This window comes from Oncorhynchus gorbuscha, linkage group LG06, assembly GCF_021184085.1.
Source record: "Oncorhynchus gorbuscha isolate QuinsamMale2020 ecotype Even-year linkage group LG06, OgorEven_v1.0, whole genome shotgun sequence".
Classification (NCBI taxonomy): Eukaryota; Metazoa; Chordata; class Actinopteri; order Salmoniformes; family Salmonidae; genus Oncorhynchus; species Oncorhynchus gorbuscha.
The window spans coordinates 1,227,305-1,255,161 of NC_060178.1; the positions used below are offsets into that span (position 1 = coordinate 1,227,305).

The window sequence follows — 27,857 nt, forward strand, 5'->3', positions numbered from 1 at the left end:
CCTGGCTCTGCCTCAGAATGATCCTATCCTGGCTCAGCCCTCAGAATGATCCTTTCCTGGCTCAGCCCTCAGAATGATCCTATCCTGGCTCAGCCCTCAGAATGATCCTATCCTGGCTCAGCCCTCAGAATGATCCTATCCTGGCTCAGCCTCAGAATGATCCTATCCTGGCTCAGCCCTCAGAATGATCCTATCCTGGCTCAGCCCTCAGAATGATCCTATCCTGGCTCAGCCCTCAGAATGATCCTATCCTGGCTCAGCCCTCAGAATGATCCTATCCTGGCTCAGCCCTCAGAAGGATCCAGCCCTCAGAATGATCCTATCCTGGCTCAGCCCTCAGAATGATCCTATCCTGGCTCAGCCCTCAGAATGATCCTATCCTGGCTCAGCCTCAGAATGATCCTATCCTGGCTCAGCCCTCAGAATGATCCTATCCTGGCTCAGCCCTCAGAATGATCCTATCCTGGCTCAGCCCTCAGAATGATCCTATCCTGGCTCAGCCCTCAGAATGATCCTATCCTGGCTCAGCCCTCAGAAGGATCCTATCCTGGCTCAGCCCTCAGAAGGATCCAGCCCTCAGAATGATCCTATCCTGGCTCAGCCCTCAGAATGATCCTATCCTGGCTCAGCCCTCAGAATGATCCTATCCTGGCTCAGCCCTCAGAATGATCCTATCCTGGCTCAGCCCTCAGAATGATCCTATCCTGGCTCAGCCCTCAGAATGATCCTATCCTGGCTCTGCCTCAGAATGATCCTATCCTGGCTCAGCCCTCAGAATGATCCTTTCCTGGCTCAGCCCTCAGAATGATCCTATCCTGGCTCAGCCCTCAGAATGATCCTATCCTGGCTCAGCCTCAGAATGATCCTATCCTGGCTCAGCCCTCAGAATGATCCTATCCTGGCTCAGCCCTCAGAATGATCCTATCCTGGCTCAGCCCTCAGAATGATCCTATCCTGGCTCAGCCCTCAGAATGATCCTATCCTGGCTCAGCCCTCAGAATGATCCAGCCCTCAGAATGATCCTATCCTGGCTCAGCCCTCAGAAGGATCCTATCCTGGCTCAGCCCTCAGAAGGATCCAGCCCTCAGAATGATCCTATCCTGGCTCAGCCCTCAGAATGATCCTATCCTGGCTCAGCCCTCAGAATGATCCTATCCTGGCTCAGCCCTCAGAATGATCCTATCCTGGCTCAGCCCTCAGAATGATCCTATCCTGGCTCAGCCCTCAGAATGATCCTATCCTGGCTCAGCCCTCAGAATGATCCTATCCTGGCTCAGCCCTCAGAATGATCCTATCCTGGCTCAGCCCTCAGAATGATCCAGCCCTCAGAATGATCCTATCCTGGCTCAGCCCTCAGAATGATCCTATCCTGGCTCAGCCCTCAGAATGATCCAGCCCTCAGAATGATCATATCCTGGCTGGAACACATGGAGTTGCACCTCCTTTTAGTTTGAGCTGGAATGTAGTGCAGCATGCTGGGACATGTGGGTAGAGATGTCAGTCCTCATCTCACAATCGCTCGTCAGTGCGTTGCTGCGCTGCTCTCATTCTGCTCTCATTCTGCTCTCATTCTCTCTTGTTTTGTCGCTCAGAACTGAACAGGCAATTCTCTCTCGTTGTGTCTGAAGACTGAAGACAGAGTTACATGTTTATCGTTTACGAGGACGTATCGACCCTCAATGAGGACATTGGGCATGGCTGTTTTCAAGCAACAGAGAGTAGAGGACTTCTATGAGATTGGTGAAGAGCTGGGGAGGTGAGTGTGTAGCTGTTTCTCCTGAACTGTTATTACTGTTTTATGAGCTCTTATAGACCTGTTATGTAGCTCTATGCTCTGTGTTCTGTATGTAGATTATAATGTACTGTATGTCATTATTTTGAGCTGTTATATACATCTTATTTAGCTTTAAGATCAGTGTTTGTGTATTTAGTCTTTATAATGACTCCTCCTTAGTGTTAATCCCAGCCCCACATGTTGACTGGCCAGCCAGCCTGCCTGATCCTGGGGAGTGCTGTAAAGGAGGACAACAGAGAGATGCAAACAGCTGGCTTGTTGATTATTATTATTATTATTATTGTTGATGTGTATAGGACAGGAGCTAGTTACAGTTAAAGCAAGTTAAATATTGGACAGGATAATGGTGTTAAATGTAGGATAGGATACTGTAATGGCTATAAACGTAGGACAGGATAATGGAGATAACCATAAGACAGGATAATGGAGGAAACATGCTATGTGATAATGGAGAAAAACACAGGACATGATAATGGAGATAAACATACTATATTATAATGGACATAAACACAGGACATGATAATGGAGGTAAACATACTATATGATAATGGACATAAACACATGAGATGATAATGGAGGTAAACATACTATATGATAATGGACATAAACACAGGACATGATAATGGAGGTAAACATACTATATGATAATGGACATAAACACAGGACATGATAATGGAGGTAAACATACTACATGATAATGGAACATAATAGTTAAGGTGTTTCCCAAACTGTTTATTACCATGTTATTCAACTTTCTCAACCTGTCTCTCGGGTAGTCTATTTCCAGCCAATGCGGAAATGAACCTGTAGAAACCCCAATCTCTAGTTGAAAACTGGCCCCTCAACGGGCCCTATAGGCAGGCTACCCTCCCAGTAACTGCTGTTATAGAGAACATATAGGGGGATCCTTCTAAGGAAGTATACAATAATTCAACAGAGGTTAGGAATGTGTTCAGCAGGAAGTTCATTAAGTCACGTGTGGGACAGACGGACAGTATTGGAGGGTTTCCGGGAGAAGGCCAACAGCACTTCTACACAGACAACAGGACTTGAAATATGATCTGTGGTCTACCACATTATAGTAACTTCCTGTTCTGGTATTTTCTGCGACACAACCTGCCGTTAACTTTGTTCTCTGTAACACTGGCTTCACTTCAGATGGCTCTTGCCTCTCTATTTGAATGCTGGTTATTGGAACATTCGGCTGTTACCGGGGAGATGGCTTCATTGTGATCAATAGGGATTGTTTAGGACACACAAGACTTCACGAGTGGTTAGATTTGCATGTGTTGAACCCCCAGACACAACGACAGCAACAAGACTGGGCTGGGAAGCCTCAGACAACTGTAATGAAAGAGGAAGGACTGTGTGTGTGTGTGCGTGTGTGCGTGTGTGTGTGTGTGTGTGTGTGTGTGTGCGTGCGTGCGTGCGTGCGTGTCACGGAAGTGTGTGAGAGTTTCCTCAACACCTCAGCAGCTGCTGTGTCAGTTATTAGAGAGAGAGGGGGGGGGAGACTGTCAAAGAGAAAGAGATCATAGGGAGAGAGATTGGTGGAGAGAGAGAGAGAGAGGGATAGAGAGGGAGGAGAGGGAGACGGGTCGAAGAGAGAGAGAGATCATAGGGAGAGAGATTGGTGGAGAGAGAGAGTGGGATAGAGAGGGAGGAGAGGGAGACGGGTCGAAGAGAGAGAGAGATCATAGGGAGAGAGATTGGTGGAGAGAGAGAGAGAGAGGGATAGAGAGGGAGGAGAGGGAGACGGGTCGAAGAGAGAGAGAGATCATAGGGAGAGAGATTGGTGGAGAGAGAGAGAGAGAGAGGGATAGAGAGGGAGGAGAGGGAGACGGGTCGAAGAGAGAGAGAGATCATAGGGAGAGAGATTGGTGGAGAGAGAGAGAGAGAGGGATAGAGAGGGAGGAGAGGGAGACGGGTCGAAGAGAGAGAGAGATCATAGGGAGAGAGATTGGTGGAGAGAGAGAGGGGGGAAAGAGAGGGGGGAGAGAGGTCAGAGAGAGAGAAACAGATAGATTAAATAGATGGAGAGACAGATCAGAGGGAGACAGATCACTTGCTTTGGCGATGTTACATATGTTTCCCATGACAATAAAATTTGCTCCTACAAATATTGAAATTAACATGGTTTTTAGAGTGAAGTACTTTGGAAAAAACAAAAGACAACTGAATGTGAGACAAAACAAGCAACAAATGAAGAAGATAGGCCTATAAGATTGTGCAGTTAGCTAGTTGGGTTGTTAAGCAGTTGTTAGGGACTCTCCTAAAAGAAGATATTTAGCTATCAAAAAACGAGCTACTCAATAAAAAGACAGAAGACAAAGGACATCAAAGTAAAGCAGTTCTCTAAAGACTCTAATACAAGAAACAACGCTGTTTTGGAAAAGCGAGGCTTTGTAGCTATGCTATGCTAAGCTATGGACATTGTTTACACACCACACATCCCGACGGAGAAAGCTAAGAAAAGTTTCAAAGGCTTGATTATGGGACAGAACCATATGCTGAGGTAACCTCTGGCAAAAGACCCCTTAGAACTACTAGAGATTGGAGAGGTGTGCCAACTACTGTATATAATATGCAAACTACTGGACTAGACAGACCCTTTAATTCACACAACATATAACACAAACACTAAATTATTTATTTGAATCCACATATCAAATTTACAAAAAAATGATCCCAGACAGATGCCTGTCTGCATGGCACTCAAGGGTACAGAAAGCACTTCCTTCCTTAAACAGCTAGGCTGCCCACTACAGCTGAAACAGAGCATTACCTAGCTAACTGCTTTGCCCTAGTCCCACTACAGTTGAAACAGAGCATTACCTAGCTAACTGCTTTGCCCTAGTCCCACTACAGCTGAACAGAGCATTACCTAGCTAACTGCTTTGCCCTAGTCCCACTACATCTGAAACAGAGCATTACCTAGCTAACTGCTTTGCCCTAGTCCCACGACAGCTGAAACAGAGCATTACATAGCTAACTGCTTTGCCCTAGACTCACTACAGCTGAAACAGAGCATTACCTAGCTAACTGCTCTGCCCTAGTCCCACTACAGCTGAAACAGAGCAGTACCCTAGCCAACTGCTTTGTCCTAGTCCCACGACAGCTGAAACAGAGCATTACCTAGCTAACTGCTTTGCCCTAGTCCCACGACAGCTGAAACAGAGCATTACCTAGCCAACTGCTTTGCCCTAGTCCCACTACAGCTGAACAGAGCAGTAACCTAGCCAACTGCTTTGCCCTAGTTTCTGTCAGGCTACACAGAACAAGCATGTGTACGTGGTCGAGACTGCCGAATGACGGCGCGACCAGCTGACACCTACACCCGTGGATGTCCAAGTGTGCCATGAGGGGCTGGTACATAAGCAGCTTCCAGCGAATGGCCTGCTCCATGTCGCCATCCAATGAGCAGCCCACTTGCACAATGAGCACCTCCCCCTGGCCTCCCCCCATCAACAACAATATCTGGTGTATTTGGCTCACAGGAAAACACATCATCATCAACATCATACCAGCTTCCCCTTACACAACAATGTTCATGCGTGTGTGTTGTTGGTGAAACCACTTCGCTGGTCAACAAGCCAGTCATGTCTAGCAATGTACAAATCCATGTATGAACAGGAACCATTCACAACACGGGCAATGGACTCCGTTACATTTGACTCACTGTTGGTTCACTAGTCCAACCTACTGCATCCTTACTGCACTGTTGGTTCACTAGTCCAACCTACTGCATCCTTACTGCACTGTTGGTTCACTAGTCCAGCCTACTGCAGCCTTACTCCACTGTTGGTTCACTAGTCCAGCATACTGCACTGTTGGTTCACTAGTCCAGCCTACTGCACTGTTGGTTCACTAGTCCAGCCTACTGCAGCCTTACTCACTGTTGGTTCATTCGTCCAGCCTACTGCACTGTTGGTTCACTCGTCCAGCCTACTGCACTGTTGGTTCACTAGTCCAGCCTACTGCACTGTTGGTTCACTAGTCCAGCCTACTGCACTGTTGGTTCACTAGTCCAGCCTACTGCACTGTTGGTTCACTAGTCCAGCCTACTCCACTGTTGGTTCACTAGTCCAGCCTACTGCACTGTTGGTTCACTAGTCCAGCCTACTGCACTGTTGGTTCACTAGTCCAACCTACTGCACTGTTGGTTCACTAGTCCAACCTACTGCACTGTTGGTTCACTAGTCCAGCCTACTGAACTGTTGGTTCACTAGTCCAGTCTACTGCATCCTTACTCCACTGTTGGTTCACTAGTCCAGCCTACTGCACTGTTGGTTCACTAGTCCAGCCTACTGCACTGTTGGTTCACTAGTCCAGCCTACTGCACTGTTGGTTCACTAGTCCAGACTACTGCACTGTTGGTTCACTAGCCCAGCCTACTGCACTGTTGGTTCACTAGTCCAGCCTACTGCACTGTTGGTTCACTAGTCCAGCCTACTGCATTGTTGGTTCACTAGTCCAGCCTTACTCACTGTTGGTTCACTAGTCGAGCCTACTGCAACCTTACTGCACTGTTGGTTCACTAGTCCAGCCTACTGCACTGCTGGTTCACTAGTACAGCCTACTGCACTGTTGGTTCACTAGTCCAGCCTACTGCAACCTTACTGCACTGTTGGTTCACTAGTCCAGCCTACTGCAGCCTTACTGCACTGTTGGTTCACTAGTCCAGCCTACTGCACTGTTGGTTCACTAGTCCAGCCTTACTGCACTGTTGGTTCACTAGTCCAGCCTACTGCACTGTTGGTTCACTAGTCCAACCTTACTGCACTGTTGGTTCACTAGTCCAGCCTACTGCAGCCTTACTGCACTGTTGGTTCACTAGTCCAGCCTACTGCACTGTTGGTTCACTAGTCCAGCCTACTGCACTGTTGGTTCACTAGTCCAGCCTACTGCACTGTTGGTTCACTAGTCCAGCCTACTGCACTGTTGGTTCACTAGCCCAGCCTACTGCACTGTTGGTTCACTAGCCCAGCCTACTGCACTGTTGGTTCACTAGTCCAGCCTACTGCACTGTTGGTTCACTAGTCCAGCCTACTGCACTGTTGGTTCACTAGTCCAGCCTACTGCACTGTTGGTTCACTAGTCCAGCCTACTGCACTGTTGGTTCACTAGTCCAACCTACTGCACTGTTGGTTCACTAGTCCAGCCTTACTGCACTGTTGGTTCACTAGTCCAGCCTTACTGCACTGTTGGTTCACTAGTCCAGCCTACTGCACTGTTGGTTCACTAGTCCAGCCTACTGCACTGTTGGTTCACTAGTCCAGCCTACTGCATCCTTACTCCACTGTTGGTTCACTAGTCCAGCCTACTGCACTGTTGGTTCACTAGCCCAGCCTACTCCACTGTTGGTTCACTAGTCCAGCCTACTGCACTGTTGGTTCACTAGTCCAGCCTACTGCACTGTTGGTTCACTAGTCCAGCCTACTGCACTGTTGGTTCACTAGTCCAGCCTACTGCACTGTTGGTTCACTAGTCCAACCTACTGCACTGTTGGTTCACTAGTCCAGCCTTACTGCACTGTTGGTTCACTAGTCCAGCCTTACTGCACTGTTGGTTCACTAGTCCAGCCTACTGAACTGTTGGTTCACTAGTCCAGCCTACTGCACTGTTGGTTCACTAGTCCAGCCTACTGCACTGTTGGTTCACTAGTCCAGCCTACTGCACTGTTGGTTCACTAGTCCAGCCTACTGCAGTCTTACTGCACTGTTGGTTCACTAGTCCAGCCTACTGCACTGTCGGTTCACTAGTCCAGCCTACTGCACTGTTGGTTCACTAGTCCAACCTTACTGCACTGTTGGTTCACTAGGCCAGCCTACTGCATCCTTACTGCACTGTTGGTTCACTAGTCCAGCCTACTGCATCCTTACTCCACTGTTGGTTCACTAGTCCAGCCTACTGCACTGTTGGTTCACTAGTCCAGCCTACTGCACTGTTGGTTCACTAGTCCAGCCTACTGCACTGTTGGTTCACTAGTCCAGCCTACTGCACTGTTGGTTCACTAGTCCAGCCTACTGCACTGTTGGTTCACTAGTCCAGCCTACTGCACTGTCGGTTCACTAGTCCAGCCTACTGCACTGTTGGTTCACTAGTCCAGCCTACTGCACTGTTGGTTCACTAGTCCAGCCTACTGCACTGTTGGTTCACTAGTCCAGCCTACTGCACTGTTGGCTCACTAGTACATCCTTACTGCAGTATTGTTTACTACAGAGAAACACAAGGCCCCTATGCAATACCTCTCCTCCCACATACAGGACTGTCTCTCTGTCCTGCTGATGATCTAGAGCCACCAACCCTAACTGAACCCTTCATATCTAAAACATGATGTTTCGTTTTCATTTACATACATTTGGTATCCTTTATAGAAAACGTTGACATGGTGTTGAACATGACTATTCTTCCCCTCAGGCAACTGGACGCTATTCTGAATCTTTATTCCTGCAATGTAACAACTGTGTCTTCATTAGATTCACACATTACAACAGTCATCACTTTACTGTGTTATAGTCATCTGAGACAGGCTTTCAGAGCTGGGTCTCTGGGGGTGAAATGTCCTGCCGACACCACAGACAGTGAGACCATTTGAGTTATAGTCATCTGAGACATGCTTTCAGAGCTGGGTCTCTGGGGGTGAAATGTCCTGCCGACACCACAGACAGTGAGACCATTTGAGTTAAAGTCAACTGAGACAGGCTTTCAGAGCTGGGTCTCTGGGGGTGAAATGTCCTGCCGACACCACAGACAGTGAGACCATTTGAGTTAAAGTCAACTGAGACAGGCTTTCAGAGCTGGGTCTCTGGGGGTGAAATGTCCTGCCGACACCACAGACAGTGAGACCATTTGAGTTAAAGTCAACTGAGACAGGCTTTCAGAGCTGGGTCTCTGGGGGTGAAATGTCCTGCCGACACCACAGACAGTGAGACCATTTGTCTTGCCGTGTGTCCAGGTCTGCCTCAGGGCCTTACATTCCTCCCTGTGAGTAAACTGAGTCTCTCAATTCAAGTCAAAGGGCTTTATTGGCATTGGGAACATATGTTATGGCTCTCTCTTTATACCACTCTAAATGTAAAGGGCTTTATTGGCATTGGGAACATATGTTATGGCTCTCTCTTTATACCACTCTAAATGTAAAGGGCTTTATTGGCATTGGGAACATATGTTATGGCTCTCTCTTTATACCACTCTAAATGTAAAGGGCTTTATTGGCATTGGGAACATATGTTATGGCTCTCTCTTTATACCACTCTAAATGTAAAGGGCTTTATTGGCATTGGGAACATATGTTATGGCTCTCTCTTTATACCACTCTAAATGTAAAGGGCTTTATTGGCATTGGGAACATCAAGTGCATTCGGAAAGTATTCAGACCCCTTGACTTTTCCACATTTTGTTATGTTACAGCCTCATTCTAAAATGTATTAAACTGTTTTTTCCCCCTCATCAATCTACACACAATACCCCATAATGACATCACAATACCCCATAATGACATCACAATACCCCATAATGACATCACAATACCCCATAATGACATCACAATACCCCATAATGACATCACAATACCCCATAATGACAAAGCAAAAAAGTTTTTTTTTTTTATGTTTGTAAATGTATTAAATATACAAACCTGAAATATCACAAGTATTCAGACCCTTTACTCAGTACTTTGTTGAAGCACCTTTGGCAGCGATTACAGCCTTGAGTCTTCTTGGGTATGACGCTACATGCTTGGCACACCTGACGCTACATGCTTGGCACAGCTGGCACGTCCTGACCATAGAAACCTTTTATTTTCAATGGTAGAGCAGGTCAGGGCGTGACTGGGGGGGGTTTGTTCTAGTTTATATTTTCTATGTTTTCTGTTCACACTGCATTGTAGTCACGGTTAGTTTATTCCTTATTTGTTTTGTATTTGCTTAAGTTTCACTTCATTCATTAAAAGTATGTGGAACTCCAAATACGCTGCGCCTTGGTCCGACCGTCATTATTACACTGAACGCGACAACACCTGTATTTGGGGAGTTTCTCCCATTCTTCTCTGCAGATCCTCTCAAACACAGTCAGGTTGGATGAGGAGCATTGCTGCACAGCTATTTTCAGGTCTCTTTAGAGATGTTAGTTTGGGTTCAAGTCCAGGCTCTGGCTTGGCCACTCAAAGACATTCACAGAATTGTCCTGAAGCCACTCCTGCGTTGTCTTGGCTGTGTGCTTAGGGTCGTTGTCCTGAAGCCACTCCTGCGTTGTCTGGGCTGTGTGCTAAGGGTTGTTGTCCTGTTGGAAGGTGAACCTTCGCCCCAATCTGAGGTCCTGAGTGCCCTGGAGCAGGTTTTCATCAAGGATCTCTCTGTACTTTGCTCCGTTCATCTTTGCCTCGATCCTGACTAGTCCCCCAGTCCCTGCCGCTGAAAGAAATCCCCACAGAATGATGCTGCCACCACCATGCTTCACCGAAGGGATGGTGCCAGGTTTCCTCCAGACGTGATTCTGCCACCACCATGCTTCACCGTAGGGATGGTGCCAGGTTTCCTCCAGACGTGACGCTTGGCCTTCAGGCCAAAGAGTTCAATCTTGGTTTCACCAGACCAGAGAATCTTGTTTCTCATGGTCTGAGAGTCTTTAGGTGCCTTTTGGCAAACTCCAAGTGGGCTGTCATGTAGCTTCTCTACCATAAAGGCCTGATTGATGGAGTGCTGCAGAGAGGATTGTTATTCGGGAAGGTTTTCCCATCTCCACAAAGGAACTCTGGAGCTCTGTCAGACTGACCATTGGGCTCTTGGTCACCTCCCTGACCAAGGCCCTTCTCCCCAGATTGCTCAGTTTGGCCGGGCTCCCAGGTCTAGGACTAGTCTTGCGACACTATACAGAGACTGATACAGTGACACTATACAGAGACTGATACACTATACAGAGACTGATACACTATACAGAGACTGATACACTATACAGAGACTGAGACACTATACAGAGACTGAGACACTATACAGAGACTGAGACACTATACAGAGACTGATACACTATACAGAGACTGATACACTATACAGAGACTGAGACACTATACAGAGACTGAGACACTATACAGAGACTGAGACACTATACAGAGACTGAGACACTATACAGAGACTGAGACAGTGACACTATACAGAGACTGAGACACTATACAGAGACTGATACACTATACAGAGACTGATACACTATACAGAGACTGATACACTATACAGAGACTGAGACACTATACAGAGACTGAGACACTATACAGAGACTGAGACACTATACAGACACTATACAGAGACTGATACACTATACAGAGACTGATACACTATACAGAGACTGATACACTATACAGAGACTGAGACACTATACAGAGACTGAGACACTATACAGAGACTGATACACTATACAGAGACTGATACACTATACAGAGACTGATACACTATACAGAGACTGATACACTATACAGAGACTGAGACACTATACAGAGACTGAGACACTATACAGAGACTGAGACACTATACAGAGACTGATACACTATACAGAGACTGATACACTATACAGAGACTGATACACTATACAGAGACTGAGACACTATACAGAGACTGAGACACTATACAGAGACTGAGACACTATACAGAGACTGAGACACTATACAGAGACTGATACACTATACAGAGACTGAGACACTATACAGAGACTGATACACTATACAGAGACTGATACACTATACAGAGACTGATACACTATACAGAGACTGAGACACTATACAGAGACTGAGACACTATACAGAGACTGAGACACTATACAGAGACTGAGACACTATACAGAGACTGATACACTATACAGAGACTGAGACACTATACAGAGACTGAGACACTATACAGAGACTGAGACACTATACAGAGACTGAGACACTATACAGAGACTGAGACAGTGACACTATACAGAGACTGAGACACTATACAGAGACTGATACACTATACAGAGACTGATACACTATACAGAGACTGATACACTATACAGAGACTGAGACACTATACAGAGACTGAGACACTATACAGAGACTGATACAGTGACACTATACAGAGACTGATACACTATACAGAGACTGATACACTATACAGAGACTGAGACACTATACAGAGACTGAGACACTATACAGAGACTGATACACTATACAGAGACTGATACACTATACAGAGACTGATACACTATACAGAGACTGATACACTATACAGAGACTGAGACACTATACAGAGACTGATACACTATACAGAGACTGATACACTATACAGAGACTGAGACACTATACAGAGACTGAGACACTATACAGAGACTGATACACTATACAGAGACTGAGACACTATACAGAGACTGAGACCCTATACAGAGACTGAGACACTATACAGAGACTGAGACACTATACAGAGACTGAGACACTATACAGAGACTGAGACAGTGACACTATACAGAGACTGAGACACTATACAGAGACTGATACACTATACAGAGACTGATACACTATACAGAGACTGAGACACTATACAGAGACTGAGACACTATACAGAGACTGAGACACTATACAGAGACTGAGACACTATACAGAGACTGAGACAGTGACACTATACAGAGACTGATACACTATACAGAGACTGATACACTATACAGAGACTGATACACTACACAGAGACTGAGACACTATACAGAGACTGAGACACTATACAGAGACTGAGACACTATATAGAGACTGACACAGAGACTGAGACACTATACAGAGACTGATACAGAGACTGAGACACTATACAGAGACTGATACACTATACAGAGACTGAGACACTATACAGAGACTGAGACACTATACAGAGACTGAGACACTATACAGAGACTGAGACACTATACAGAGACTGATACACTATACAGAGACTGATACACTATACAGAGACCGAGACACTATACAGAGACTGATACACTATACAGAGACTGATACACTATACAGAGACTGAGACACTATACAGAGACTGAGACACTATACAGAGACCGAGACACTATACAGAGACTGAGACACTATACAGAGACCGAGACACTATACAGAGACCGATACACTATACAGAGACTGAGACACTATACAGAGACTGATACACTATACAGAGACTGACACAGAGACTGAGACACTATACAGAGACTGATACAGAGACTGAGACACTATACAGAGACTGATACACTATACAGAGACTGAGACACTATACAGAGACTGAGACACTATACAGAGACTGAGACACTATACGGAGACTGAGACACTATACAGAGACTGATACACTATACAGAGACTGAGACACTATACAGAGACTGAGACACTATACAGAGACCGAGACACTATACAGAGACTGAGACACTATACAGAGACCGAGACACTATACAGAGACTGATACACTATACAGAGACTGAGACACTATACAGAGACTGATACACTATACAGAGACTGATACACTATACAGAGACCGAGACACTATACAGAGACTGAGACACTATACAGAGACTGACACAGAGACTGACACACTATACAGAGACTGACACAGAGACTGAGACAGTGACACTAGTGACACGTGCCATCTCCTCATTGGTTATACCCACGTGGGTGACTGAAAGACAAACTTTGATTTGATTTGATTTTGCCGGTAGTTGTAATACAATGAAAGTTCAGATGCGATCACCATATAAGTTAAACGATGAAAAAGCCTGGATGGAGGAGAGATGACTAGAAACGATTCGGTTGGCCGTTTTATCTGTGGATTAATTGTCGGAGAAGAGGACCTTGTCCATTTCAGGTAAAATAACAACTCAATGTTTATATCCAAGTGAAAGCAAGTGGAAGCTAACTAGCTAAATTGCCATACATGTTTAATGCTTTTCGACCTGTCCCCAAATGAATGTCATTGGTTCAGAATTTGTGTTGATATTTTAACCTGCGTGCCGTGATCGCGTTTGGTGTGGGGGGACAAAATACATGTATGCACGATGGGGCACGCGCGCAGCCGGTTTGGGTTCCGTGTAAGGCTTAACCAGCTCGTCAAAGTCCTTATCGGGCTGATAATATGAATAATAGCATGTATTTAACTTGGTTGCAGATCATTAGAGAATTAAGACTGAGCTATATCTTGTGTAACATGGAAGTACATGGCGTGAGCAGGCCTAACACAGGCCCCTGTGGTACATTACAGAGTGACTGGCCATTATGGAGCAGGCATGATGCAAGCAGGACAGGACACTGCAGCAGGCGTGATGCAAGCAGGACAGGACACTGCATCAGGTATGATGCAAGCAGGAGAGGACACTGCATCAGGTATGATGCAAGCAGGACAGGACACTGCATCAGGTATGATGCAAGCAGGACTGGAGAGGACACTGCAGCAGGCGTGATGCAAGCAGGACAGGACACTGCAGCAGGCATGATGCAAGCAGGAGAGGACACTGCATCAGGCATGATGCAAGCAGGACAGGAGAGGACACTGCAGCAGGCGTGATGCAAGCAGGACAGGAGAGGACACTGCAGCAGGCATGATGCAAGCAGGACAGGACAGGACACTGCAGCAGGCATGATGCAAGCAGGACAGGACAGGACACTGCAGCAGGCATGATGCAAGCAGGAGAGGACACTGCATCAGGCATGATGCAAGCAGGAGAGGACACTGCATCAGGTATGATGCAAGCAGGACAGGACACTGCAGCAGGTATGATGCAAGCAGGACAGGACACTGCATCAGGCATGATGCAAGCAGGACAGGACACTGCAGCAGGCATGATGCAAGCAGGACAGGACAGGACACTGCAGCAGGCATGATGCAAGCAGGACAGGACAGGACATTGCAGCAGGCATGATGTAAGCATGACAGGAGAGGACACTGCAGCAGGCATGATGCAAGCAGGACAGGACAGGACACTGCAGCAGGCATGATGCAAGCAGGACAGGAGAGGACACTGCAGCAGGCATGATGCAAGCAGGACAGGACACTGCAGCAGGCATGATGTAAGCAGGACAGGACAGGACACTGCAGCAGGCATGATGCAAGCAGGAGAGGACACTGCAGCAGGCATGATGCAAGCAGGACAGGACACTGCAGCAGGCATGATGCAAGCAGGAGAGGACACTGCATCAGGCATGATGCAAGCAGGAGAGGACACTGCATCAGGCATGATGTAAGCATGACAGGAGAGGACACTGCATCAGGCATGATGCAAGCAGGACAGGAGAGGACACTGCAGCAGGCATGATGCAAGCAGGACAGGAGAGGACACTGCAGCAGGCATGATGCAAGCAGGAGAGGACACTGCAGCAGGCATGATGCAAGCAGGACAGGACACTGCATCAGGCATGATGTAAGCATGACAGGACAGGACACTGCAGCAGGCATGATGTAAGCATGACAGGAGAGGACACTGCAGCAGGCATGATGTAAGCAGGACAGGAGAGGACACTGCAGCAGGCATGATGCAAGCAGGACAGGACAGGACACTGCAGCAGGCATGATGCAAGCAGGACAGGACACTGCAGCAGGCATGATGTAAGCAGGACAGGACACTGCAGCAGGCATGATGTAAGCATGACAGGAGAGGACACTGCAGCAGGCATGATGCAATCAGGACAGGACAGGACACTGCAGCAGGCATGATGCAAGCAGGACAGGACAGGACACTGCAGCAGGCATGATGCAAGCAGGACAGGACAGGACACTGCAGCAGGCATGATGCAAGCAGGACAGGACACTGCAGCAGGCATGATGCAAGCAGGACAGGACAGGACACTGCAGCAGGCATGATGCAAGCAGGACAGGACACTGCAGCAGGCATGATGTAAGCATGACAGGAGAGGACACTGCAGCAGGCATGATGTAAGCAGGACAGGACAGGACACTGCAGCAGGCATGATGTAAGCAGGACAGGACAGGACACTGCAGCAGGCATGATGTAAGCATGACAGGAGAGGACACTGCAGCAGGCATGATGTAAGCAGGACAGGACACTGCAGCAGGCATGATGCAAGCAGGACAGGAGAGGACACTGCAGCAGGCATGATGCAAGCAGGACAGGACAGGACACTGCAGCAGGCATGATGTAAGCAGGACAGGACACTGCAGCAGGCATGATGTAAGCAGGACAGGACACTGCAGCAGGCATGATGTAAGCAGGACAGGACACTGCAGCAGGCATGATGTAAGCAGGACAGGAGAGGACACTGCAGCAGGCATGATGTAAGCAGGACAGGACACTGCAGCAGGCATGATGCAAGCAGGACAGGACAGGACACTGCAGCAGGCATGATGCAAGCAGGACAGGACACTGCAGCAGGCATGATGTAAGCAGCACAGGACACTGCAGCAGGCATGATGCAAGCAGGACAGGACAGGACACTGCAGCAGGCATGATGCAAGCAGGACAGGAGAGGACACTGCAGCAGGCATGATGCAAGCAGGACAGGAGAGGACACTGCAGCAGGCATGATGCAAGCAGGACAGGACAGGACACTGCAGCAGGCATGATGCAAGCAGGACAGGAGAGGACACTGCAGCAGGCATGATGCAAGCAGGAGAGGACACTGCAGCAGGCATGATGCAAGCAGGACAGGACACTGCAGCAGGCATGATGTAAGCATGACAGGAGAGGACACTGCATCAGGCATGATGCAAGCATGACAGGAGAGGACACTGCATCAGGCATGATGTAAGCAGGACAGGAGAGGACACTGCAGCAGGCATGATGTAAGCAGGACAGGAGAGGACACTGCAGCAGGCATGATGCAAGCAGGACAGGAGAGGACACTGCAGCAGGCATGATGCAAGCAGGACAGGAGAGGACACTGCAGCAGGCATGATGCAAGCAGGACAGGAGAGGACACTGCAGCAGGCATGATGTAAGCAGGACAGGACACTGCAGCAGGCATGATGCAAGCAGGACAGGACATTGCAGCAGGCATGATGCAATCAGGACAGGACACTGCAGCAGGCATGATGTAAGCAGCACAGGACACTGCAGCAGGCATGATGCAAGCAGGACAGGACATTGCAGCAGGCATGATGCAATCAGGACAGGACACTGCAGCAGGCATGATGTAAGCAGCACAGGACACTGCAGCAGGCATGATGCAAGCAGGACAGGACAGGACACTGCAGCAGGCATGATGCAAGCAGGACTGGACACTGCAGCAGGCATGATGCAAGCAGGACAGGAGAGGACACTGCAGCAGGCATGATGCAAGCAGGACAGGACACTGCAGCAGGCATGATGCAAGCAGGACAGGAGAGGACACTGCATCAGGCATGATGCAAGCAGGACAGGACAGGACACTGCAGCAGGCATGATGCAAGCAGGAGAGGACACTGCATCAGGCATGATGTAAGCAGGAGAGGTCACTGCATCAGGCATGATGTAAGCATGACAGGAGAGGACACTGCATCAGGCATGATGTAAGCAGGACAGGACACTGCATCAGGCATGATGTAAGCATGACAGGAGAGGACACTGCATCAGGCATGATGTAAGCAGGACAGGACACTGCAGCAGGCATGATGTAAGCAGGACAGGACACTGCAGCAGGCATGATGCAAGCAGGACAGGACACTGCAGCAGGCATGATGTAAGCAGGACAGGACACTGCAGCAGGCATGATGTAAGCATGACAGGAGAGGACACTGCAGCAGGCATGATGTAAGCAGGACAGGACACTGCAGCAGGCATGATGTAAGCATGACAGGAGAGGACACTGCAGCAGGCATGATGTAAGCAGGACAGGACACTGCAGCAGGCATGATGTAAGCAGGACAGGACACTGCAGCAGGCATGATGTAAGCATGACAGGACACTGCAGCAGGCATGATGTAAGCAGGACAGGACAGGACACTGCAGCAGGCATGATGCAAGCATGACAGGACAGGACACTGCAGCAGGCATGATGCAAGCAGGACAGGACACTGCAGCAGGCATGATGTAAGCAGGACAGGACAGGACACTGCAGCAGGCATGATGCAAGCAGGACAGGACACTGCAGCAGGCATGATGCAAGCAGGACAGGACAGGACACTGCAGCAGGCATGATGCAAGCAGGAGAGGACACTGCAGCAGGCATGATGCAAGCAGGACAGGACAGGACACTGCAGCAGGCATGATGCAAGCAGGACAGGAGAGGACACTGCAGCAGGCATGATGCAAGCAGGACAGGAGAGGACACTGCAGCAGGCATGATGCAAGCAGGACAGGAGAGGACACTGGAGCAGGCATGATGCAAGCAGGACAGGACAGGACACTGCAGCAGGCATGATGCAATCAGGACAGGAGAGGACACTGCAGCAGGCATGATGCAATCAGGACAGGACACTGCATCAGGCATGATGCAAGCAGGAGAGGACACTGCAGCAGGCATGATGCAAGCAGGACAGGACAGGACACTGCAGCAGGCATGATGCAAGCAGGACAGGACACTGCAGTAGGCATGATGCAAGCAGGACAGGAGAGGACACTGCAGCAGGCATGATGCAAGCAGGACAGGACACTGCAGTAGGCATGATGCAAGCAGGACAGGACACTGCAGTAGGCATGATGCAAGCAGGACAGGAGAGGACACTGCAGCAGGCATGATGCAAGCAGGACAGGAGAGGACACTGCAGCAGGCATGATGCAAGCAGGAGAGGACACTGCAGCAGGCATGATGCAAGCAGGACAGGAGAGGACACTGCAGCAGGCATGATGCAAGCAGGACAGGACACTGCAGCAGGCATGATGCAAGCAGGACAGGACACTGCAGCAGGCATGATGCAAGCAGGACAGGAGAGGACACTGCAGCAGGCATGATGCAAGCAGGACAGGACACTGCAGCAGGCATGATGCAAGCAGGACAGGACACTGCAGCAGGCATGATGCAAGCAGGACAGGACAGGACACTGCAGCAGGCATGATGCAAGCAGGACAGGACAGGACACTGCAGCAGGCATGATGCAAGCATGACAGGAGTGGCAGCAGCCAGCAGGATGAATCAGCATTGATAGCAGCCCGTCAGTGTCAGGATGATAACTTTCTCAACGCAACAGAATGCGGTGTCATCATACCCTGACAGAGATGCCATACGCTGTGTTTACCCTGTAAACATCACTAGGGAACCATTTTAACCTCCTCTTTCTTTAATTCCATGAACATACCAGCTGTGTTAGGCTATGTGATGGGAAATTCAGTCTGTCATTTATTGCTGCTGTGTTCTACGTGAATTGCTACATTCTACGTGAACCACAGTCTCTCGCACTGATGCCCAGTAATTAGGTCCATGTTAGGTAAACTGTTTATTTAACCTTTATTTACCAGGGAGTCATATGGAGACCCAGGTCTCTTTTTGTAAATGAGCCCTGTTGTAAAAATCCCAGACACCATCAGTAAATCGGAACGTTCAATAAAGAAGCTGATGATTTCAGTTGTGGTAGCTATGGTAGCTAGGTTGTGGTAGCTATGTCCTAGAAGCTATGGTAGCTAGGTTGTGGTAGCTATGTCCTAGAAGCTATGGTAGCTATGTTGTGGTAGCTATGTTGTGGTAGCTATGTTGTGGTAGCTATGTTGTGGTAGCTATGTCCTAGAAGCTATGGTAGCTATGTTGTGGTAGCTATGTCCTAGTAGCTATGTTGTGGTAGCTATGTCCTAGAAGCTATGGTAGCTATGTTGTGGTAGCTATGTTGTGGTAGCTATGTTGTGGTAGCTATGTCCTAGAAGCTATGGTAGCTATGTTGTGGTAGCTATGTTGTGGTAGCTATGTTCTAGTAGCTATGTTGTGGTAGCTATGTCCTAGAAGCTATGGTAGCTATGTTGTGGTAGCTATGTCCTAGTAGCTATGTTGTGGTAGCTATGTCCTAGAAGCTATGGTAGCTATGTTGTGGTAGCTATGTTGTGGTAGCTATGTTGTGGTAGCTATGTTGTGGTAGCTATGTCCTAGAAGCTATGGTAGCTATGTTGTGGTAGCTATGTTGTGGTAGCCATGTCCTAGAAGCTATGGTAGCTATGTTGTGGTAGCTATGTCCTAGAAGCTATGGTAGCTATGTTGTGGTAGCTATGTCCTAGAAGCTATGGTAGCTATGTTGTGGTAGCTATGTTGTGGTAGCTATGTTGTGGTAGCTATGTCCTAGAAGCTATGGTAGCTATGTTGTGGTAGCTATGTCCTAGAAGCTATGGTAGCTATGTTGTGGTAGCTATGTTGTGGTAGCTATGTTATGGTAGCTATGTTGTGGTAGCAATGTTGTGGTAGCTATGTTGTGGTAGCAATGTCCTAGAAGCTATGGTAGCTATGTTGTGGTAGCAATGTTGTGGTAGCTATGTTGTGGTAGCAATGTCCTAGAAGCTATGGTAGCTATGTTGTGGTAGCTATGTTATGGTATCTATGTTGTGGTAGCTATGTTGTGGTAGCAATGTCCTAGAAGCTATGGTAGCTATGTTGTGGTAGCTATGTTATGGTAGCTATGTTGTGGTAGCTATGTTGTGGTAGCAATGTCCTAGAAGCTATGGTAGCTATGTTGTGGTAGCTATGTTGTGGTAGCCATGTTGTGGTAGCTATGTTATGGTAGCTATGTTGTGGTAGCTATGTCCTAGAAGCTATGGTAGCTATGTTGTGGTAGCTTTGTTGTGGTAGCTATGTTGTGGTAGCTATGTTGTGGTAGCGATGTTGTGGTAGCTATGTTGTGGTAGCTATGTCCTAGAAACTATGGTAGCTATGTTGTGGTAGCTATGTTGTGGTAGCTATGTTGTGGTAGCTATGTCCTAGAAGCTATGGTAGCTATACATTTACATTTACATTTAAGTCATTTAGCAGACGCTTTTATCCAGAGCTATTGTTGTGGTAGCTTTGTTGAGGTAGCTATGTTGTGGTAGCGATGTTGTGGTAGCTATGTCCTAGAAGCTATGGTAGCTATGTTGTGGTAGCTATGTTGTGGTAGCTATGTTGTGGTAGCTATGTCCTGGAAGCCATGGTAGCTATGTTGTGGTAGCTATGTCCTGGAAGCTATGGTAGCTATGTTGTGGTAGCTATGTCCTAGAAGCTATGGTAGCTATGTTGTGGTAGCTATGTCCTAGAAGCTATGGTAGCTATGTTATGGTAGCTATGTCCTAGAAGCTATGGTAGCTATGTTGTGGTAGCTATGTCCTAGAAGCTATGGTAGCTATGTTGTGGTAGCTATGTCCTAGAAGCTATGGTAGCTATGTTGTGGTAGCTATGTCCTAGACGCTATGGTAGCTATGTTGTGGTAGCTATGTTGTGGTAGCTATGTCCTAGTAGCTATGTTGTGGTAGCTATGTCCTAGAAGCTATGGTAGCTATGTTGTGGTAGCTATGTCCTAGAAGCTATGGTAGCTATGTTGTGGTAGCTATGTCCTAGAAGCTATGGTAGCTATGTTATGGTAGCTATGTTGTGGTAGCTATGTTGTGGTAGCTATGGTAGTTATGTTGTGGTAGCTATGTCCTAGAAGCTATGGTAGCTATGTTGTGGTAGCTATGTCCTAGAAGCTATGGTAGCTATGTTGTGGTAGCTATGTCCTGGTAGCTATGTTGTGGTAGCTATGTCCTGGTAGCTATGGTAGCTATGTTGTGGTAGTTATGTCATGGAAGCTATGGTAGCTATGTTGTGGTAGCTATGTCCTGGAAGCTATGGTAGCTATGTTGTGGTAGCTATGGTAGCTATGTTGTGGTAGCTATGGTAGCTATGTTGTGGTAGCTATGTCCTGGTAGCTATGTTGTGGTAGCTATGTTGTGGTAGCTATGGTAGCTATGTTGTGGTAGCTATGGTAGCTATGTTTTGGTAGCTATGTTGTGGTAGCTATGTCCTGGAAGCTATGGTAGCTATGTTGTGGTAGCTATGGTAGCTATGTTGTGGTAGCTATGTTGTGGTAGCTCTTTTGTGGTAGCTATGTCCTAGAAGCTATGGTAGCTATGTTGTGGTAGCTATGTCCTGGAGGCTATGGTAGCTATGTTGTGGTAGCTATGTCCTAGACGCTATGGTAGCTATGTTGTGGTAGCTATGTTGTGGTAGCTATGTTGTGGTCCTTCTGTAGCTCAGTTGGTAGAGCATGGCGCTTGTAACGCCAGGGTAGTGGGTTCGATTCCCGGGACCACCCATACATAGAATGTATGCACACATGACTGTAAGTCGCTTTGGATAAAAGCGTCTGCTAAATGGCATATATTATTATTATATTGGTAGCTATGTCCTAGAAGCTATGGTAGCTATGTTGTGGTAGCTATGTCCTGGAGGCTATGGTAGCTATGTTGTGGTAGCTATGTCCTGGAAGCTATGGTAGCTATGTTGTGGTAGCTATGTCCTGGTAGCTATGTTGTGGTAGCTATGTTGTGGTAGCTATGGTAGTTATGTTGTGGTAGCTATGTCCTAGAAGCTATGGTAGCTATGTTGTGGTAGCTATGTCCTAGAAGCTATGGTAGCTATGTTGTGGTAGCTATGTTGTGGTAGCTATGTCCTGGTAGCTATGGTAGCTATGTTGTGGTAGCTATGTCCTAGAAGCTATGGTAGCTATGTTGTGGTAGCTATGTCCTAGAAGCTATGGTAGCTATGTTGTGGTAGCTATGTCCTGGTAGCTATGTTGTGGTAGCTATGTCCTGGTAGCTATGGTAGCTATGTTGTGGTAGTTATGTCATGGAAGCTATGGTAGCTATGTTGTGGTAGCTATGTCCGGGAAGCTATGGTAGCTATGTTGTGGTAGCTATGGTAGCTATGTTGTGGTAGCTATGTCCTGGTAGCTATGTTGTGGTAGCTATGTTGTGGTAGCTATGGTAGCTATGTTGTGGTAGCTATGGTAGCTATGTTGTGGTAGCTATGTTGTGGTAGCTATGTCCTGGAAGCTATGGTAGCTATGTTGTGGTAGCTATGGTAGCTATGTTGTGGTAACTATGTTGTGGTAGCTATTTTGTGGTAGCTATGTCCTAGAAGCTATGGTAGCTATGTTGTGGTAGCTATGTCCTGGAGGCTATGGTAGCTATGTTGTGGTAGCTATGTCCTAGACGCTATGGTAGCTATGTTGTGGTAGCTATGTTGTGGTAGCTATGTTGTGGTCCTTCTGTAGCTCAGTTGGTAGAGCATGGCGCTTGTAACGCCAGGGTAGTGGGTTCGATTCCCGGGACCACCCATACATAGAATGTATGCACACATGACTGTAAGTCGCTTTGGATAAAAGCGTCTGCTAAATGGCATATATTATTATTATATTGGTAGCTATGTCCTAGAAGCTATGGTAGCTATGTTGTGGTAGCTATGTCCTGGAGGCTATGGTAGCTATGTTGTGGTAGCTATGTCCTGGAAGCTATGGTAGCTATGTTGTGGTAGCTATGTCCTGGAAGCTATGGTAGCTATGTTGTGGTAGCTATGTCCTGGAAGCTATGGTAGCTATGTTGTGGTAGCTATGTCCTGGAACCCTTTACAACCACACATGCGAGAACAATAAGTCTGTTGTAGGAGCTTTGGGAAACACCTCTGTTGTGACCTCTTCTGGAGATTTGGGAGTACAAGGGGTGGTTCAGATATTTGGCAGAACATTTGATGGAGTGGGAGAATAGTTCTCTGGCTGTACTCTGCTCCCATCTGACACAAGCCAAGCTTTGGACTTCCTCCTAAACTCTAAGTCTGTGTTCTTTTGTCGTCATAAGTAGTTAGCAGCCGAGCAGGGAAAGCGGTCATCTTTGCTTAAGGTGAAATTGTCCCCCTGAATATCCCGTTGTGGTGCCCCATGGCTTACTGGAAGAGTTAGAGAGGCAGGAAGCTGCACTCTGCCAGCGACTTAGTTAGTTAGGTAAGATGGGAAAGTGGCTTGGCATGAAGCAGACTGGTACATTGCTAGAGTACAGATCTCTAGTTGCTTCAGCTCTGATCTGATCACGTTGCTACAGCTCTGATCTGATCACGTTGCTACAGCTCTGATCTGATCACGTTGCTACAGCTCTGAACCGATCACGTTGCTACAGCTCTGAACCGATCACGTTGCTACAGCTCGGATCCGATCACGTTGCTACAGCTCTGATCCGATCACGTTGCTACAGCTCTGATCTGATCACGTTGCTACAGCTCTGATCTGATCACGTTGCTACAGCTCTGATCTGATCACGTTGCTACAGCTCTGATCTGATCACGTTGCTACAGCTCTGATCTGATCACGTTGCTACAGCTCTGATCTGATCATGTTGCTACAGCTCTGATCTGATCACGTTGCTACAGCTCTGATCTGATCACGTTGCTACAGCTCTGATCTGATCATGTTGCTACAGCTCTGATCTGATCACGTTGCTACAGATCTCTAGTTGCTACAGCTCTGATCTGGTCACGTTGCTCAGCTCATCAGACTGTAACTGTTGTTCAACCATCAGACTGTTGTTCAACCATGTCAGTCCCAAATTCCCCAGACATTCCCAGTCTATTGGATGAGGTCAGAGATGATATCATCCTCTGTGTGATATCTCAGAGATTTATATTTTCAAATGTACCTTTTTGTGTGTTCCCTGCATCCTTCGTCGTCAATTTGATGTCATCCTCTTTGTGTGCTCTTTGCATCCTCAGTGGCCAGTTTGCCATCGTGAAGCGTGTCCGGGACAAGTGCTCGGGTCTGGAGTATGCTGCCAAGTTTGTGAAGAAGTGTCAGAGCCGGGCCAGCAGGAGGGGAGTGAGGAGGGAAGACATAGAGAGAGAGGTGGACATCCTACAGCTGGTCACTCATCCCAACATTGTTGCGTTGCATGATGTCTACGAGACCCGCACTGACGTGGTGCTCATACTGGAACTGTGAGTGAAGAGGGACACACATACACACACGCACGCAAGCATCCATCCAGACAGTCTGGTTGCTGTTCAGCCATTACATTCCACTCCTTCAAATCAAATCAAATGTTATTTGTCACATACACATGGTTAGCAGATGTTAATGCGAGTGTAGCGAAATGCTTGTGCTTCTAGTTCCGACAATGCAGTAATAACCAACAAGTAATCTAACCTATCAATTCCACAACTACCTTATACACACAAGTGTAAAGGGATAAAGAATATGTACATAAAGATATATGAATGAGTGATGGTACAGAGCGGCATAGGCAAGATACAGTAGATGGTATCGTGTACAGTATATACATATGAGATGAGTATGTAAACAAAGTGGCATAGTTAAAGTGGCTAGTGATACATGTATTACATAAAGATGCAGTAGATGATATAGAGTACAGTATATACATATGAGATGAGTAATGTAGGGTATGTAAATATTATATTAAGTGGCATCGTTTAAAGTGGCTAATGATACATTTTTACATCAATTTTTCCATTATTAAAGTGGCTGGAGTTGAGTCAGTATGTTGGCAGCAGCCACTCAATGTCTATTAGACTATTAGACCATCTATTAGACTGGATAGACAGTATATCGACCATCTATTTGACTGGATGTATATATAGACCATCTATTAGATTGGATATACAGTATATAGACCATCTATTAGACTGGATAGACATTATATAGACCATCTATTAGACTGGATGTATATATATAATCTATTAGACTGTATGTATATATATAATCTATTAGACTGGATGTATATATATAATCTATTAGACTGGATGTATATATATAATATATTAGACTGGATGTATATATATAATCTATTAGACTGGATGTATATATATATAATCTATTAGATTGGATATACAGTATATAGACCATCTATTAGACTGGATAGACATTATATAGACCATCTATTAGACTGGATGTATATATATAATCTATTAGACTGGATGTATATATATAATCTATTAGACCGGATGTATATATATAATCTATTAGATTGGATGTATATACAGAACATTTATTAGACTGGATGTATATATATAATCTATTAGACTGGATGTATATATATATATAATCTATTAGACTGGATGTATATACATAATCTATTAGACTGGATGTATATATATAATCTATTAGACTGGATGTATATATATATAATCTATTAGACTGGATGTATATATATAATCTATTAGACTGGATAGACATTATATAGACCATCTATTAGACTGGATGTATATATATAATATATTAGACTGGATGTATATATATAATCTATTAGACTGGATGTATATATATATAATCTATTAGACTGGATGTATATATAGAACATTTATTAGACTGGATAGACAGTATATAGACCATATATTAAACTTATGTATCTCTCACACCTGAGAGTCCAGTCTGTGAGAGTCCAGCCTGTGAGAGTCCAGCCTGTGAGAGTCCAGTCTGTGAGAGTCCAGCCTGTGAGAGTCCAGCCTGTGAGAGTCCAGCCTGTGAGAGTCCAGCCTGTGAGAGTCCAGTCTGTGAGAGTCTAGTCTGTGAGAGTCCAGTCTGTGAGAGTCCAGCCTGTGAGAGTCCAGCCTGTGAGAGTCCAGCCTGTGAGAGTCCAGTCTGTGAGAGTCCAGTCTGTGAGAGTCTAGTCTGTGAGAGTCTAGTCTGTGAGAGTCTAGTCTGTGAGAGTCCAGTCTGTGAGAGTCCAGCCTGTGAGAGTCCAGTCTGTGAGAGAAGAGCAGACATTAGTGTGATAAAATCTAGAGAGGATGTTTTGTCCATGGTAATATCATCTTGCCCTGTCTAACAGAGGATGTGATGTCCATGGTGTTATCAGCTGTCAAAATCAAATTGGAATTTGTCACATCCTTCGTAAACAACAGGTGTAGACTAACAGTGAAATGCTAACAGGTCCTTCCCAACAATGCAGTGAGAAAATTAACAACATGAGGAATAGCTACATTTTCCCCCAGCATCCGACTTCCAATAACAGACTCTATCGGTTAGTTAGGGGACTAAATCACCTCTAGCCTCAACATTTAAATGGGCTGGGAAATAATGGTAAGTTTTGCGACTAAAGACACCCTTCTAGCAAGCTAACCACCGATTTCCATTGCAATTTATGTCAGTTAAGTTGTGAGAGTTTAAAAAGAAAAACAACATACTTACACATTTTGTGGGACATGCTGTATATTGTCAAATTTGACTGCGCAACAGACCACAAAATTGAATATTCAACTTTTTACCTCACGAATTTCAGGCAAGTCATTTTAAAAACAATTATTTTTACCGGAAGGTCTAGAGAAACTATCTAGTAAACACTTCAGATTCGAGGTTGTTGTCTCTTTTTTGAAAAAAAATGAAACTAATATATCTTGTGATTGAACAAAATAGTAAGGTGGCCGATAACTGGGGATCGTACGTGTACTACCATTACTACCACTACCAGTACTACTACTACTACCATTACTAATACTACTACCATTACTAATACTACGACCATTACTAATACTACTACAATTACTAATACTACGACCATTACTACTACTACTACTACCATTACTACCACTACCAGTATTACTACTACCATTACTACTACTACTACCACCATTACTAATACTACTACCATTACTACTACTACTACCATTACTACTACTACTACCATTACTAATACTACGACCATTACTAATACTACTACCATTACTAATACTACGACCATTACTACTACTACTACTACCATTACTACCACTACCAGTATTACTACTACCATTACTACTACTACTACCACCATTACTACTACTACTACCATTACTACTACTACTACCATTACTACTACTACCACCATTACTAATACTACTACCATTACTACTACTACTACTACCATTACTACTACTACTACCATTACTACTACTACTACCATTACTACTACTACTAATACTAATACTACCATTACTACCACTACCACTACTACTACTACTACTACTACTACTACCATTACTACTACTACTACCATTACTAATACTACTACTACTACCATTACTACTACTACTACCATTACTAATACTACTACTACCATTACTACTACTACTACCATTACTACCATTACTAATACTACTACTACTACCATTACTAATACAACTACTACTACCATTACTACTACTACTACCACTACCATTACTACCATTACTAATACTACTACTACTACCATTACTAATACTACTACT

At 46.1% G+C, this 27,857-nt stretch overlaps 1 protein-coding gene across 1 annotated transcript in view; it reads left to right on the plus strand.

Moving 5' to 3' along the window:
• The first annotated feature begins 1,598 nt into the window (after positions 1-1,598).
• Positions 1,599-27,857, plus strand: part of dapk2b (death-associated protein kinase 2b) — a 61,504-nt gene continuing 35,245 nt past the window's right edge. Inside the window, exons 1-2 of the mRNA XM_046351576.1 lie at positions 1,599-1,756; positions 24,372-24,593. Of these exons, the coding sequence (XP_046207532.1) occupies positions 1,680-1,756; positions 24,372-24,593 (299 nt within the window). The 5' untranslated portion in view covers positions 1,599-1,679. The remainder of the gene's footprint in view (positions 1,757-24,371; positions 24,594-27,857) is intronic.